General features: G+C 41.0%; 1 protein-coding gene across 1 annotated transcript in view; it reads left to right on the forward strand.

Annotated features, from left to right (window-relative positions):
- Window positions 1-14670, forward strand: part of NUDCD1 (NudC domain containing 1) — an 89501-nt gene that overhangs the window by 6959 nt on the left and 67872 nt on the right. The window contains exon 2 of the mRNA XM_052651919.1: window positions 7747-7901. Within this exon, the coding sequence (XP_052507879.1) occupies window positions 7747-7901 (155 nt within the window). The remainder of the gene's footprint in view (window positions 1-7746; window positions 7902-14670) is intronic.

The following is a 14670-nucleotide window of genomic DNA, read 5'->3' on the forward strand; positions in this document are numbered from 1 at the left end:
AGCCATCATCCCCAGAATTTCCCTTGTTCCTTTCTGTATCTGGCCCAGAGTTAGGGAACAGGGAGGAAGAAAAAGGCAGAAGTTATCTCCCCTTGTAGCCCACCAGGCTCCTCTGTCCATGGGGTTTCCCAGGCAAGAGTACTGGAGTCGGTTTCCATTTCCTTCTCCAGGGAATCTTTCCAACCCAGGGATTGAACCCAGGTCTTCTGCACTGGCAGGCAGATTTTATTTTTTTTTTAAACCACTGAGCTACTAGGCATGCCCCTAAGGTTTATAATGTACATCTTTAAATTATTACATGATACATTCAAATGATATTTTATTATTTCATGTATAGTTTGAGAACCAAAAGTATACTTCCATTTCTCTCCTTTATGCTATTGTCATGCATTTTACTTTTACATATTGCTATAAACTTATGTTGTTGATCAGTCTCTTAAGTTGTGTCCGACCTTTGGGACCTCATGGACTGCAGCACGCCAGGCTTCCCTGTTCTTCACCATCTCCTGGAGTTTGCTCAAACTCATGTCCATTGAGTCGGTGATGCCATCCAACCAGCTTAGCCTCTGCCACCCTCTTCTCCTCCTGCCCTCACTCTTTCCCAGCATCAGGGTCTTTTCCACTGAGCTGGCTCTTCACATCAGGTGGCCAAAGCATTGGAGCTTCAGCATTAGTCCTTCCAGTGAATGTTCAGGGTTGATATCCTTTAGGATTGACTGTTTTGATCTCCTTGCTGTCCCAGGGACTCTCAAGAGTCTTCTCTAGCACCACAATTTGAAAGGATCAGTTCTGAGGCGCTCAACATTTTGTTTAAATAGTTAATTACCTCTTAAAGATGTAAAATTAGGGGAAAAAATCTTAACGTATTTACTCATGGTTGCCACTTCTGGTGCCCTTCGTTCCTTTATGTCGATCCATAGTGTTACCTGTATAATTTTCCTCTGCCTGAAGGACTTTTAATATTTCTTATAGTGTGGGTCTTCTGGTGATGAAATATTTCAGCTTTTGTGTGTCTCAAAACATTTTACCCTTATGTCTTATTACTTTTATTGTTTCTCATGAGAGATCATATGTTATCCTTTGTTCTTTTATGCATGATATCTCTTTTTCCTCTGGCTGTGTTTAAGATTTTTCTCTTTCATCCTGACTTAGAGTGGTTTGATTATATTGTGTGTGTTGATGTGGTTTTCCTCATGATTCTTATGCTTGGGGTTTGCCGAACTTTCTAGATCCCTGAATTTATAGTTTACATCAGTTTTGGCAAGTTTTCAGCCATTATTTCTTCTACTCTTTTTTTTTTCCCTGCTCTGTTCTCTCCTTTAAGGAATCTAGTTACCCATTATTTATTTATTTATTCATTTTTGGCTGTGCTGGGTCTTCGTTGCTGCCTGCAGTCTTTCTCTAGTTGCGGAGCACAGGCTGTAGGTACATGGGCTTCAGTGGTTGCAGCCCATGGGCTCAAGAGTTGCAGCTCACAGCTCTAGAGCTCAGGCTCAGCAGTTGCGGCACACGGGCTTAGCGTCCTTGCAGCATGTCAGATCCTCCCGAATAAGGGATTAAACCATTGTCCCCTGCATTGGCAGTTGGATTCTTAACCACTGGACCTGCGGGGAAGTCCTCGTTAACCCATTTTTAGATTATGAGAAGTAAAACACTAGCTCATCAATGCTCTTTTTATTTTTTCTGTTTTTGTTGTTTGGTTTTTTGTTTGTTTTGGGGCATGCTGCGTGGCATGCAGGACTTTATTTTCCAACCAGGCAACCTGTGCCCTCTAAAGTGGAAGCTGCTGCTACTGCTGCTAAGTCATTTCAGTCGTGTCCGACTCTGTGTGACCCCATAGACGTCAGCCCACCAGGCTCCCCCGTCCCTGGGATTCTTCAGGCAAGAACACTGGAGTGGGTTGCCATTTCCTTCTCCAATGCATGAAAGTGAAAAGTGAAAGTGAAGTTGCTCAGTCGTGTCTGACTCTTTGCAACCCCATGGACTGCAGCCTACCAGGCTCCTCTGTCCGTGGGATTTGCCAGGCAAGAGTACCGGAGTGGGGTGCCATCGCCTTCTCCGAAAGTGGAAGCACAGAGTGTGGACCGTCAGAGAAGTCTCTTAAGTCTGTTTAATTTTGGACAGTTTCTGTTTTCATGCCTGTAGTTTTACTCTTCTTTTCTAGTGTCTGTTCTGTCATTAATTCCAACCAGTATGTTTTTCATCTTAGTTTTCCTCTCTAGAAGTTTGATTTAAATGATTTTAATATCCTTCATATCTCTAGTTGTTATTATGAACATTTGGAATGTGCTTTAATCAATACTTTAATGTTTTATCCTGCTAATTATAACTTCTGTGACCATTATCTGTTGGCATCTGTTGATTGATTATTCTCTTCATTGTGGGTTTTGTTTTCTTTCCTCTTTAGGAAACCTGGTAATCTTGGATGCAAAAAGTTGTGAATTTTACTCTATTGTATCCTTATAAATCGTCTTGAACTTTGTTCTGTGATGCAGTTACTTGAATTTATTGCATTAGCTTCACTGGTTCTTGCTTTTTTTAATTTATTTTTTAGCCTAGTCTGGAGCAAGTGCTGAGTCTGTGGCTGATTATTCCCCACCTCTGAGACAGGACTGTTCTGTATTCTGCCTATGAATTAGTAGTTTGCTCTGGTCTGCCTAATGGGAATGGTCGCAGCTCCCAGCCTTGTGTGAGTTCCCATCTCTGTTCCCTCTAGTCCCTTCAGTTGGTCCTTTCCCTGGCCTGGAGTGGTTTCCTCAAACATGTGCCATTAGTCGTCTGCTGGATATTTGAGAGAGGCCCTCTGCAGCTCTGTGGAGTGCTCGCTCTGCGGCTGTCTTCTCTGATACTCTGCCTGATGAACTGTAGCTGCCTTGGTCTCCCCAGACTTTTCAGTTCAGATTCCTCGACCCAGGGAGTCGGCCACGTTCTGCTTCACTCGCCCCTCTTTGTGCTGTGGGCTGGACACTCAGTCAGGGCACCAAGCTGGGGTACGGTAGGGCTGACCTCATTTGTCTCTCATCTCTTAAGGATCACTATCCTTTGTTGCCTGTTGTCTCACGTCTTGAAAATTACTGTTTTATATAATTTTGTCTGATTTATTTTGTCTTGCTAATTGTTTCTGAGGGAAGGATAAATCTGGTCACTATTATTCCATCTTGGCTGCTCAATACATGTTTTTAAGTGAGAGTAATTTCTGTAGAATATTAGAGCTGGAAACAAAATTGAAATGGATTCATGAGCATAACGAGAAAATGGGAGTATAGACTGTTTATTTAGAGAAGTTTGAGAAATATAGGGTGGAAGAAAGCTCTGCTTTGAGTGCAGAGCAGAGGAATCCTTTCTCATGTGTTTTGTGAGTGGCGGAGTTTTCGACATATTAGGTGAAGGAGAAGGGGCCAGTGAAAAGGAGATAGATAACCTGAGGAAGGGCCCAGAAGAGGCAGAAGAGAAGGAAGTCATCAACAGCTATGTGAGAATTAGCCTTGGAAGGGAGAAGAGGAACAGAGAAATTAACACTCTTTTCGGGCATCATATAGCAAATACTAATCATGTTTTTTAATATAAGCCTGTCAATAACTTATAGGGTAAGTATTGCTCACTTCTATGACAGGTGAGAAATCAGGGTAGACAGTTAGGTAACTTACCCTTAAGCTGCTCATCAGTGGATAACCTGACCCAAAAGCAGACGCTCTTCCTGGTCGCTGGGCTGTTTCTTCAAGGCAAGGAGAATAAAAGCTGGTTAAAAAAATTTAGGCAATAATTAAAATAAAGGGAGAGAAAAGCCGTGTAACCATTGTTTTGTGTAAGTTTACTATAAAATTCATGCCTGTTCTTCTGGAGGAAAATTTGGGGGAAAGCAGATCTAAGTATGATGGTACAGAAGCATTATTTAAAAGAGTTCAGTGGGAGCAGTGCTGCTGAATCTAGCCTTGCCCTGTTCTGTACATTTGCTTCAGAACTAGCTCTACAGACTTGGGCTCTGGCTTCTTTACATCTTTATATGCAAAGAGCAGCAAACTCAGCAACTAGGTGGAAAGAAGATAAATGGTCTACGAAGTGACTTTTGTAAAGTAATTCAATCTAATTGTATATTCTGACAGGACAGGAAGCTGTCATTGTGGCCATTGTTAGCATTCCTTGGCCAGGGACCATGTCTGTTTTATTTGCCAGTATTTGCTCAATGCCAAACACCATGTCTGGCACATAATAGACATTCAATAAATCAATTTGTGAATGAAAATCTATAGATTTTTGAGGTCCATGCATGTTATATAAGAAAGTTAGGTAAAGATTAAGGGAGACTCCCCTCTTGTTAGGCCCCAAGTGCTTTTTAAAAGAATAAGGGAAAAGGCTTTTCCAGCAGGGCTCTTGTAGTATATTTCCAATAATGAAATAGTTTACTTACAGTGACTTGTTAGCTCTTTGCTAAAGAGATTGCTCATCTTCAGTCAACTCACAGAGCCAAGCTAGCTTGGAGACTCCACAGAAGAGCCCTGCCAGTGGTTAAGCTCTGTCGCATTCTGGATGTTGCCTTTCTCGTTTCATTTCCTCTACCTGCCTTTTTATACTTGAGATGATTGGCATGATAAATGAAGTAACTTTAAGTATGTAATGTTCCCTTTTCTTGTGCCCTAATAAATTACATGAATTAATCTTGTCAGGATGCAGCGAGACTGAGACTGTTTCATGGTTTCCTAACACGGTTTTCCAGATCCGTGCATTCACAGTCGAGTACGCATTTGTACTAAGGCAAAGGGCTGAGAAGTTTCTGGCTTGTTCAGCGTTGCCCAGGTCTTTGGCACAAGTATGAAGAAAATGTATTTGTTGTATCATTGCCTCATGTTACTGCTTTGCGCCATTGTTAGCGTGTATACTTCCTGCAGTATTGAGTTTAATCCACACAGTGGTGCTAGAAAACCAGGAATTGTTTCTAATCAGTGTGTATGTATTTTTAGCTTCCATATGAAATAAACACTTCTCGAGTTATGTAATAACAGTTTCCTCGGCCTCTATCAAATCCATCATAAAGTTACAATGATTTTACCTCTGGAGGTCTCTAAACTTCAGCCATTCTTACCTGAATGACTGCAGTAGCATCCTGGTGGGTCTTCCACGGTTTCCTTTGCTCTGCTCTGTTTTCCATATTCAGTTATAAGTAAACCTTCTGTCGGAGAAGGCAATGGCACCCCACTCCAGTATTCTTGCCTGGAAAATCCCATGGACAGAGGAGCCTAGTAGGCTGCAGTCCATGGGGTCGCTGAGGGTCAGACACAACTGAGCGACTTCACTTTCACTTTTCACTTTCACTTTTCACTTTCATGCATTGGAGAAGGAAATGGCAACCCACTCCAGCGTTCTTGCCTGGAGAATCCCAGGGACGGGGGAGCCTGGTGGGCTGCCGTCTATGGGGTTGCACAGAGTTGGACACGACTGAAGCAACTTAGCAGCAGCAGCAAATGAAATTTGAATCTAGACCTTACTCTCCTACTTAAAAGCTTGTAAATGAATTATTACATTGAGTTTATCAGCAAAGATGAATATAGCAAGGCCTTTTGTGATCCACCTTCTGCCCAGTTCTCTAGCTTCATACATCTGTAGCCTTTCCTCGTGCAGTTCTCCTTGTGATAAGGTGGGTGGGTGGGTGTGTGGGTGTGTGTGTAGGTGTTCTTTGTTTGTGTGCGCTCAGTCAAGTTGGACTCTGACTTGTTTTTTGAAATCAAGATTAAGTTTTTCCTTCTACTTTTGCCTGCGTGTGTGTGTGTGTTGGCGTACTTTGTATGTGTGTGTGCTCAGTCAAGTAGGACTCTCTGACTTGTTTTTTTGAGAGGAAGTTTTTCCTTCTACTTTTGCTTGCTATCCTTTGCCAGTGATAAGTAAGGGAGTGTGTGTGTGTTGGACTCTCTGACTTGTTTTTCTGAAATGATGTTTTTCCTTCTACTTTTGCCTGCTGTCCTTTGCCAGTGATAAGTAGGGGTGTGTATGTGTGTGCTTGCGCTCAGTCAAGTCAGACTCTTTGCAACTCCATGGACTGTAGCCCGCCAGGCTCCTCTATCCATGGGATTTCCCAGGCAAGAATATTGGAGCGGATTGCCATTTCCTACTCCAAGGGATCTTCCCAACCCAGGGATCCAACCTGTGTCCCTTTTGCTCAAACTTTTGAAAGCCTTCATTAATCTCCCCAAGTAGATCAGCTTCCAGTGTTAGTGGTTCTCACAGTCTCCAGTAATTTTTCTCTGTACAATTTATTTTAGTTTAATTATATATTTATGTGATTAATTATATACATATTTACATTTATATGGGTCTTCCCTGTGACTCAGCTGGTAAAGAATCCACCTGCTATGCGGGAGACCTGGATTCTATCCCTGGGTTGGGAAGATCTCTTGGAGAAGGTAACGGCTAACTACTCCAGTATTCTGGCCTTGTATAGTCCATGGGGTTGCAGAGTCAAACATGACTGAGCGACTTTCACTTCACTTCACTTACATTTATATATAATGTATTTATTTATTTGCCTAACGTCCATTTCCCCACTGGATCACAAGTGTTAAGAAGATAGATTCTGTGATCTTATGCCTTTTAAAATATTTGCTGAATGAATAAATGTAAGTCAGTCAGTACTCAAGATGGGTATTAGTAGTAGGGACAGGTGAGCATTTGGGGAAAAAAGATGAAAATACTTGTAATCGGAATACAGTAAGGTGATTTTCATAATTAAGTAAAGTACTGGCCAAGCATAGTCTACTTATGTATTTCCTTCTGGAACAGAAATTACTTCTAGGTTATGAGCAGCCCTGAACTATAAGGGTTTCTATCTACATAGAAGAGAAGGAGGAGTAGGAGGCAGATTTAAAATTGTAGAAGCAGCTAAGAAAGTAGATCTTATAAGTTCTTATAATAAGAACAGTTGTAGCTATGTGAGTTGATGGATGTATGTGTTAAATAAGCTTATTTGGTAATTACTTCACAATACATACATATATCATTATGTTGTACACCTTTAACTTATACAATGTTGTATATCATACACCTTTAACTTATACAATGTTGTAAATCAATTATATCTCAATAAAGCTGGAAAAAGTAAAATTATGGAAGTCTCTAATGCCCTAGTGGAAAAGAAGCACTGTTTTTTGAGTAGGAAACCTTGTTTCTGTTCCAGATATGATATTGTTTTATTCTGTACTCTTGGGAAAGATGTGGTATAACATTACAATAGTCACCATTTACACTTCATTTGTTTCCATCATTATATAATGAGATAATAAAAACATTCTCTTTATTTCTTAACATGTAGTAAAAATGAATGAGTTCATAGACAGGAAAGGATTGTTAGAAATACAAAAACACTTAATAATGTAGTGTACTTAATATTTGCCCAGAAGACAGGGAATCTTTCAATTTTAGAATTTCTCTGTTCTTTATATTCATGATTATAAGGAAAAGGTACCTAAAAGAAAAGAGTGTGGTGTGAAAAGCTCCATCTCCCGCAGCACTATACTATAACTTCTGTAAGCGAATGGCCTTGTCAGTTTGATTCACTGTTTACCCTTTGTACACAGTGCCTAGTTGGTGCCCAGAAATTGTTTTTGAATGAATAATATAAGTAAATTGTCCTGAAGGCCTTGGTAATTAGCGTTCTGGTTTTTTTTTTTTTTTTTCCTTAACTTTGTTGGCATTCTGCAGAAAAGAACAATCTGAGGAGAGCTCTTGGTATTTATGTTTATTTTTCTTATATTTCAGCTGTGGCAGAAGTAAAACTTCGAGATGATCAATATACCCTGGAACACATGCATGCTTTTGGAATGTATAATTACCTACACTGTGATCCATGGTATCAAGACAGTGTCTACTACATTGATAACCTTGGAAGAATTATGAATTTAACAGTGATGCTGGTAAGAAAAAGATCTACAATATTAGGATTGTTCCAATAAATTTGATCCTTAATTTTCACTTTTCATCTGATGGCCACAGAATTGAGGTACACATACCTTTAATATATGGAGTTGTATCATCAGTTTGTATAAGGTTTCATTTTGTTTAATTCAACTTCAATTTTTCCCTTCATTCCTGTTACTTTAACTTATTCCTCTCTACTCCTACGAGTAGGCAATTACTTAATGTATTTTATATCTCAATATTGATGTAACTGTTCATGTCTGCTTTTTCTATGTGAGTTGTTAGCCTTGACTGTGACAGTGGATTTATCTGTGGTTCCCTTTCGGTTCACTTTTGCTTAATGTATTTTTAAGTTTGTTAATTGGGATAGATCTCTTAGGATTGTTTTGTCTGCTGTGGATCAGTCCTTTTACCATTATAAAATATCCCCGTTTATCTCTGGGCTTTGGGAATAATTACTGTCTTGAAATATTCTGATATTTAATATAGCTGTCTTGGCTTTTTGTTTGTTTAATTAGTATTTGCCTTTTTCTATTCTTTTTCTTTGAGTTTGTAAGTGTTCAGTTCAGTTCAGTCGCTCAGTCGTGGCCGACTCTTTGCGACCCCATGAATCGCAGCACGCCAGGCCTCCCTGTCCATCACCAGCTCCCGGAGTTCACCCAGACTCACGTCCATCGAATCAGTGATGCCATCCAGCCATCTCACCCTCTGTCGTCCCCTTCTCCTCCTGCCCCCATTCCCTCCCAGCATCAGAGTCTTTTCCAATGAGTCAACTCTTCGCACGAGGTGGCCAAAGTACTGGAGCTTCAGCTTTAGCATCATTCCTTCCAAAGAAATACCAGGGTTGATCTCCTTCAGAATGGACTGGTTGGATCTCCTTGCAGTCCAAGGGACTCTCAACAGTCTTCTCCAACACCATAGTTCAAAAGCATCCATTCTTTGGCGCTCAGCTTTCTTCACAGTCCAACTCTCACATCCATACAAGACCACTGGAAAAACCATACCCTTGACTAGACGGACTTTCGTTGGCAAAGTAATATCTCTGCTTTTGAATATGTTATCTAGGTTGGTCATAACTTTTCTTCAAAGGAGTAAGCGTCTTTTAATTTCATGGCTACAGTCACCATCTGCAGTGATTTTGGAGTCCGAAAAAATAAAGTCTGACACAGTTTCCACTGTTTCCCCTTTTATTTGCCATGAAGTGATGGGACCAGATGCCATGATCTTAGTTTTCTGAATGTTGAGCTTTAAGCCAACTTTTTCACTCTCCTGTCTCACTTTCATCGAGAGGCTTTTTCGTTCCTCTTCACTTTCTGCCACAAGGGTGGTGTCATCTGCATATCTGAGGTTATTGATATTTCTCCCAGCAATCTTGATTCTAGCTTGTGCTTCTTCCAGCCCAGCGTTTCTCATGATGTACTCTGCATAGAAGTTAAATAAGCAGGGTGACAATATACAGCCTTGACGTAGTCCTTTTCCTGTTTGGAACCAGTCTGTTGTTCCATGTCCAGTTCTAACTGTTGCTTCCTGACCTGCATATAGGTTTCTTAAGAGGCAGGTCAGGTGGTCTGGTATTCCCATCTCTTTCAGAATTTTCCAGTTTATTGTGATCCATACAGTCAAAGGCTTTGCCATAGTCAATAAAGCAGAAATAGATGTTTTTCTGGAACTCTCTTGCTTTTTCCGTGATCCAGCGGATGTTGGCAATTTGATCTCTGGTTCCTCTGCCTTTTCTAAAACCAGCTTGAACATCTAGAAGTTCACGGTTCACATACTACTGAAGCCTGGCTTGCAGAATTTTGAGCATTACTTTACTAGCGTGTGAGATGAGTGCAATTGTGCAGGAGTTTGAGCATTTTTTGGCATTGCCTTTCTTTGGGATTGGAATGAAAACTGACCTTTTCCAGTCCTGTGGCCACTGCTGAGTTTTCCAAGTTTGCTGGCATATTGAGTGCAGCACTTTCACAGCATCATCTTTTAGGATTTGAAATAGCTCAACTGAAATTCCATCACCTTCACTAACTTTGTTTGTAGTGATGCTTTCTAAGGCCCTCTTGACTTCACATTCCAGGATGTCTGGCTCTAGGTGAGTGATCACACCATCGTAATTATCTGGGTCGTGAAGATCTTTTTTGTACAGTTCTATGTATTCTTGCCACCTCTTCTTAATATCTTCTCCTTCTGTTAGGTCCATACCATTTCTGTCCTTTTTAAAGCCCATCTTTGCATGAAATGTTTCCTTGATATCTCTAATTTTCTTGAAGACACCTCTAGTCTTTCCCATTCTGTTGTTTTCCTCTATTTCTTTGCATTGATTGCTGAGGAAGGCTTTCTTATCTCTTCTTGCTATTCTTTGGAACTCTGCATTCAGATGCTTATATCTTTCCTTTTCTCCTTTGCTTTTCTCTTCTCTTCTTTTCACAGCTATTTGTAAGGCCTCCTCAGACAGCCATTTTGCATTTTTGCATTTCTTTTCCATGGGGATGGTCCCTGTCTCTTGTACAAATGTCATGAACCGCCATCTATAGTTCCTCAGGCACTCTATCAGATCTAGTCCCTTAAATCTATTTCTCACTTCCACTGTATAATCATAAGGATTTGATTTAGATCATACCTGAATGGTCTAGTGGTTTTCCCCACTTTCTTCAATTTAAGTCTGAATTTGGCAATAAGGAGTTCATGATTTGAGTGACAGTCAGCTCCCGGTCTTTTTTTGCTGACTGTATAGAGCTTCTCCATCTTTGGCTGCAAAGAATATAATCAGCCTGATTTCGGTGTTGACTATCTGGTGATGTCCTGTGTAGAGTCTTCTCTTGTGTTGTTGGAAGAGGGTGTTTGCTATTACAGTGAATCCAAAGAATGTTTGGAGGTTGTAAAGAACTCACTAGACCTACTCCCATAATTTACATTTTAAGATAACAGGATTAACCAGAAGGTTTTTTCCGGAGACTGTCCTCATGCAGGATACATTAGTGTTATATAATCCTAAGGAATGTAGAGGAAAAAGGTTTGTCCTTTGTTCCTCCTTGAGAATTCCAGACCACTCTCTCCTTGGAGACTCCTAGACTTCTTATCAACCTGCCTAGGAGATGACTCTCTCACCTCCATGGCATGGCTCACTCACAGCTCATTGGGTTAGACAAGGTTGTGATTCATGTGATCAGTTTGCTTAGTTTTCTGTGATTGTGGTTTTCATTCTGTCTGCCATCTGATGGATTAGAGGCTTGTGCAAGCTTCCTGATGGGAGGGACTGGCTGTGGAGGAAACTGGGTCTTGTTCTGGTAGGCAAGGCCATGCTTAATTCAGTTCAGTTTGGTCACTCAGTCATATCTGACTCTTTGCGACCCCATGGACTGCAGCACGCCAGGCTTCCCTGTCGATCACCAGCTCCTGGAACCTACTCAAACTCACATCCATCGAGTTGGTGATGCCATCCAACCATCTCATCCTTTGTCATCCCCTTCTCCTCCTGCCTTCAATCTTTTCCAGCATCAGGGTGTTGTGCAATGAGTTCTTTCCATCAGGTGACCTAAGTATTGGAGTTTCAGCTTCAGCATCAGTCCTTCCAATGAATATTCAGGATTGGTTTCTTTTAGAATGGACTTGTTGGATCTCCTTGCAGTCCAAGGGACTCTAAAGAGTCTTCTCCAACATCACACTTCAAAAGCATCAATTCATTGGGGCTCAGCTTTCTTTATGGTCCAACTCTCACATCCATACACGAGTACTGGAAAAACCATAGCTTGGCTAGATGGACCTTTGTTGGCTTAGTAATGTCTCTGCTTTTTAATATGCTATCTAGGTTGGTCATAGCTTTTCTTCCAAGAAGCAAGTGTTTTTTAATTTCATGCTGCAGTCATGATCTGCAGTGATTTTGGAGCCAAAAGAAAAAAGCCTCTCACTGTTTCCATTGTTTCCCTGTCTATTTGCCATGAAGTGATGGGACCGGATGCCTTGATCTTCGTTTTCTGAATGTTGAGCTTTAAGCCAACTTTTTCACTCTCCTCTTTCACTTTCATCAAGAGGCTCTTTAGTTCTTCTTCATTTTCTGCCATAAGGGTGGTGTCATCTGCATATCTGAGGTTACTGATATTTTTCCCAGCAATCTTGATGCCAGCTTGTTCTTCATCCAGCCCTGCATTTCTCAAATGTACTCTGCATATAGGTTAAATAAGCAGGGTGACAATCTACAGCCTTGGAGGAGGAAATGGCAGCCCACTCCAGTATTCTTGCCTGGAGAATCCCATGTACAGAGGAGCCTGGCAGACTGCAGTCCACGGGGTCTCACAGAGTCAGACACGGCTGAGCGACTGAGCACTACAGTATACAGCCTTGACGTACTTCCTGATCTGGCACCAGTCTGTTCCATGTACAGTTCTGCCTGTTGCTTCTTGCCTGCATACAGGTTTCTCAGGAGGCAGGTCAGGTGGTTTGTGATCCACACAGACAGAGGCTTTGGCGTAGTCAATAAAGCAGAAGTAGATATATTTCTGGAACTCTCTTGCCTTTTCAATAATCCAATGGATGTTGGCAATTTGATCTCTGGTTCCTCTGCCTTTTCTAAATCCAGCTTGTACATCTGGAAGTTCACGGTTCACGTATTGCTGAAGCCTGACTTGGGCAATTTTGAGCATTACTTTACTGGGATATGAGGTGAGTGCAGTCAATGTGGTAGTTTGAACATTCTTTGGCATTGCCTTTCTTTGGGACTGGAATGAAAACATAGCTTTTCCAGTCCTGTGGCCACTGCTGAGTTTTCCAAATTTTCTGGCGTATTGAGTGTAGCACTTTCACAGTGTCATCGTTCAGGATTTGAAATAGCTCCACTGGAATTCCATCACCTCCACTAGCTTTGTTCTTAGTGATGCTTCCTAAGGCCCACTTGACTTCACATTCCAGGATGTCTGCCTCTAGGTGAGTGATCACACCATCATTGTTATCTGGGTCATGAAAGGCCATGCTCAGTAAATCTTTAATCCAGTTTTCTGCTGATGGGTGGGGTTGTGTTCCCTCTCTGTAGTTTAGCCTGAGGGGTAATGGCAGTAATGGGTACCTCCTTCAAAAAGACTTATGCTGTCACACTCAGTGCCCCTGACCCACGCCTCTGCCAGAGACTCGGGCAAGTCTGGCTCAGTCTCTTGTGGGGTCACTGCTCTTTTCTCCTGGGTCCTGGTGCACAAAAGGTTTCATTGTGGTATTTTTAATTGTTAGTGTAGAGATTGTAGTACCCATCCTTAGCTTATCCTAGTTTTCTTTTAATTAATGTTATTCTACTTAAAAAACAATGTAAAAACCCTACAGTACTATAACTCCTTTACTTCCTTTTCCATCCTTTGAGCTATTGTCATACTTTTTGCTTCTTCATATGTTGTAAACTTCATAATACATTGTTAAGTAATCAGTGGTCTGTTAATAGTTTCCTGACTGCTCTTTGCTCTTTCCAGCTTTCCTCTGTATTTCATCTACAGAATCTGATTTGTTTACTCTTAACACCTCTCATTTAAAGTCCTTAAATGTTTCCTTTATGGCAAGGAACACACTTTTTAACACGTAATTTTAAAATAGGTAATGCATTCATGTGATTTTAAAAAACAAATTAAAAAAGATATTTAGTAAAGTCTTTCTAACCCTGGTTTTATCTCTCCTTTCCCTCTATTATTTCTTTTTACTAATTTCTTGATATATTCTTCCAGAGGTGGATTCGTGTGTGTGTGTGTGTGTGTGTGTGTGTGTGTGTGTGTGTGTGTGTGTTTGGTTTTTGTTTTTCTGGCAAGTATAAGCATAAAGTGATACATTTGTTTAAGAAATACAAACTCTTCACCTTGGCGACTGTAGCCTATTATGCCCTTTTCTCCAGCTTTGTCTTTCACCACTTTGTACACTGCATTCTAACAATACCATGTGACTAAAACCTGCCCTGCATCCCTCTGCTTCCAGCCGTTTCTTTACCTTCTCTCTGATTGCTGTCTCGGGCTGCTTCACAGTCTTTGCTTAAGTTTCAGCTGTTTCATCTAGGAAGCTTACCCTGAGGTCCTCCCTTTCCTCCTCCAGGATATGCAAACCATTAGTCTCAGATCTGCATGGACTGTGAGTTTTTCTGCATAGGGCTAGATAATAAATGTTGCAGGGTTTATGGACCAATCTTAAGTCACAGCTGCTCAGTTTTGCTATAGTAGTGTGTGAAAATGGCAATTCACAATATGTAAACAGTGAGTGTGGCTGCATTCCAATAAAACTTTATTTACAAAGACAACAGGCTAATTTTTAGGCTTATGGAGTATAACTTGCCAACCCTTGATCTAGGCTGTGTGTCTTATATTTTTATAATCCTAGCAGCCAACAGAAGGCTTAAGCAGTATGTTTATAAAAGGGATAACAGTTCCTTAAAGCTTGCTGGCTTTACACTTTTGATATTATCATATTATTCCTTCTTCAGGTGAAAGTGTGAGTCTCGTTTGTTGAGATAGTATTACTGAATAAGAAATATTTATTTCTCTTCAACAAACATTTATTGAATTACTGCTACCTGTCACCATGGAAGTTAGGATCAGATGTAGAAATAGTGTGGAGGAGGAAATAGTTTACTACTATGCGTGGTCAGGCTGAACGACTTCACTTTCACTCTTCACTTTCATGCATTGGAGAAAGAAATGGCAACCCACTTCAGTGTTCTTGCCTGTAGAATCCCAGGGATGGGGGAGCCTGGTGGGCTGCCGTCTATGGGGTGGCATAGAGTCGGACACGACTGAAGCAACTTAGCAGCAG

Source organism: Budorcas taxicolor, chromosome 14 (assembly GCF_023091745.1).
Source record: "Budorcas taxicolor isolate Tak-1 chromosome 14, Takin1.1, whole genome shotgun sequence".
Taxonomy (NCBI): domain Eukaryota; kingdom Metazoa; phylum Chordata; class Mammalia; order Artiodactyla; family Bovidae; genus Budorcas; species Budorcas taxicolor.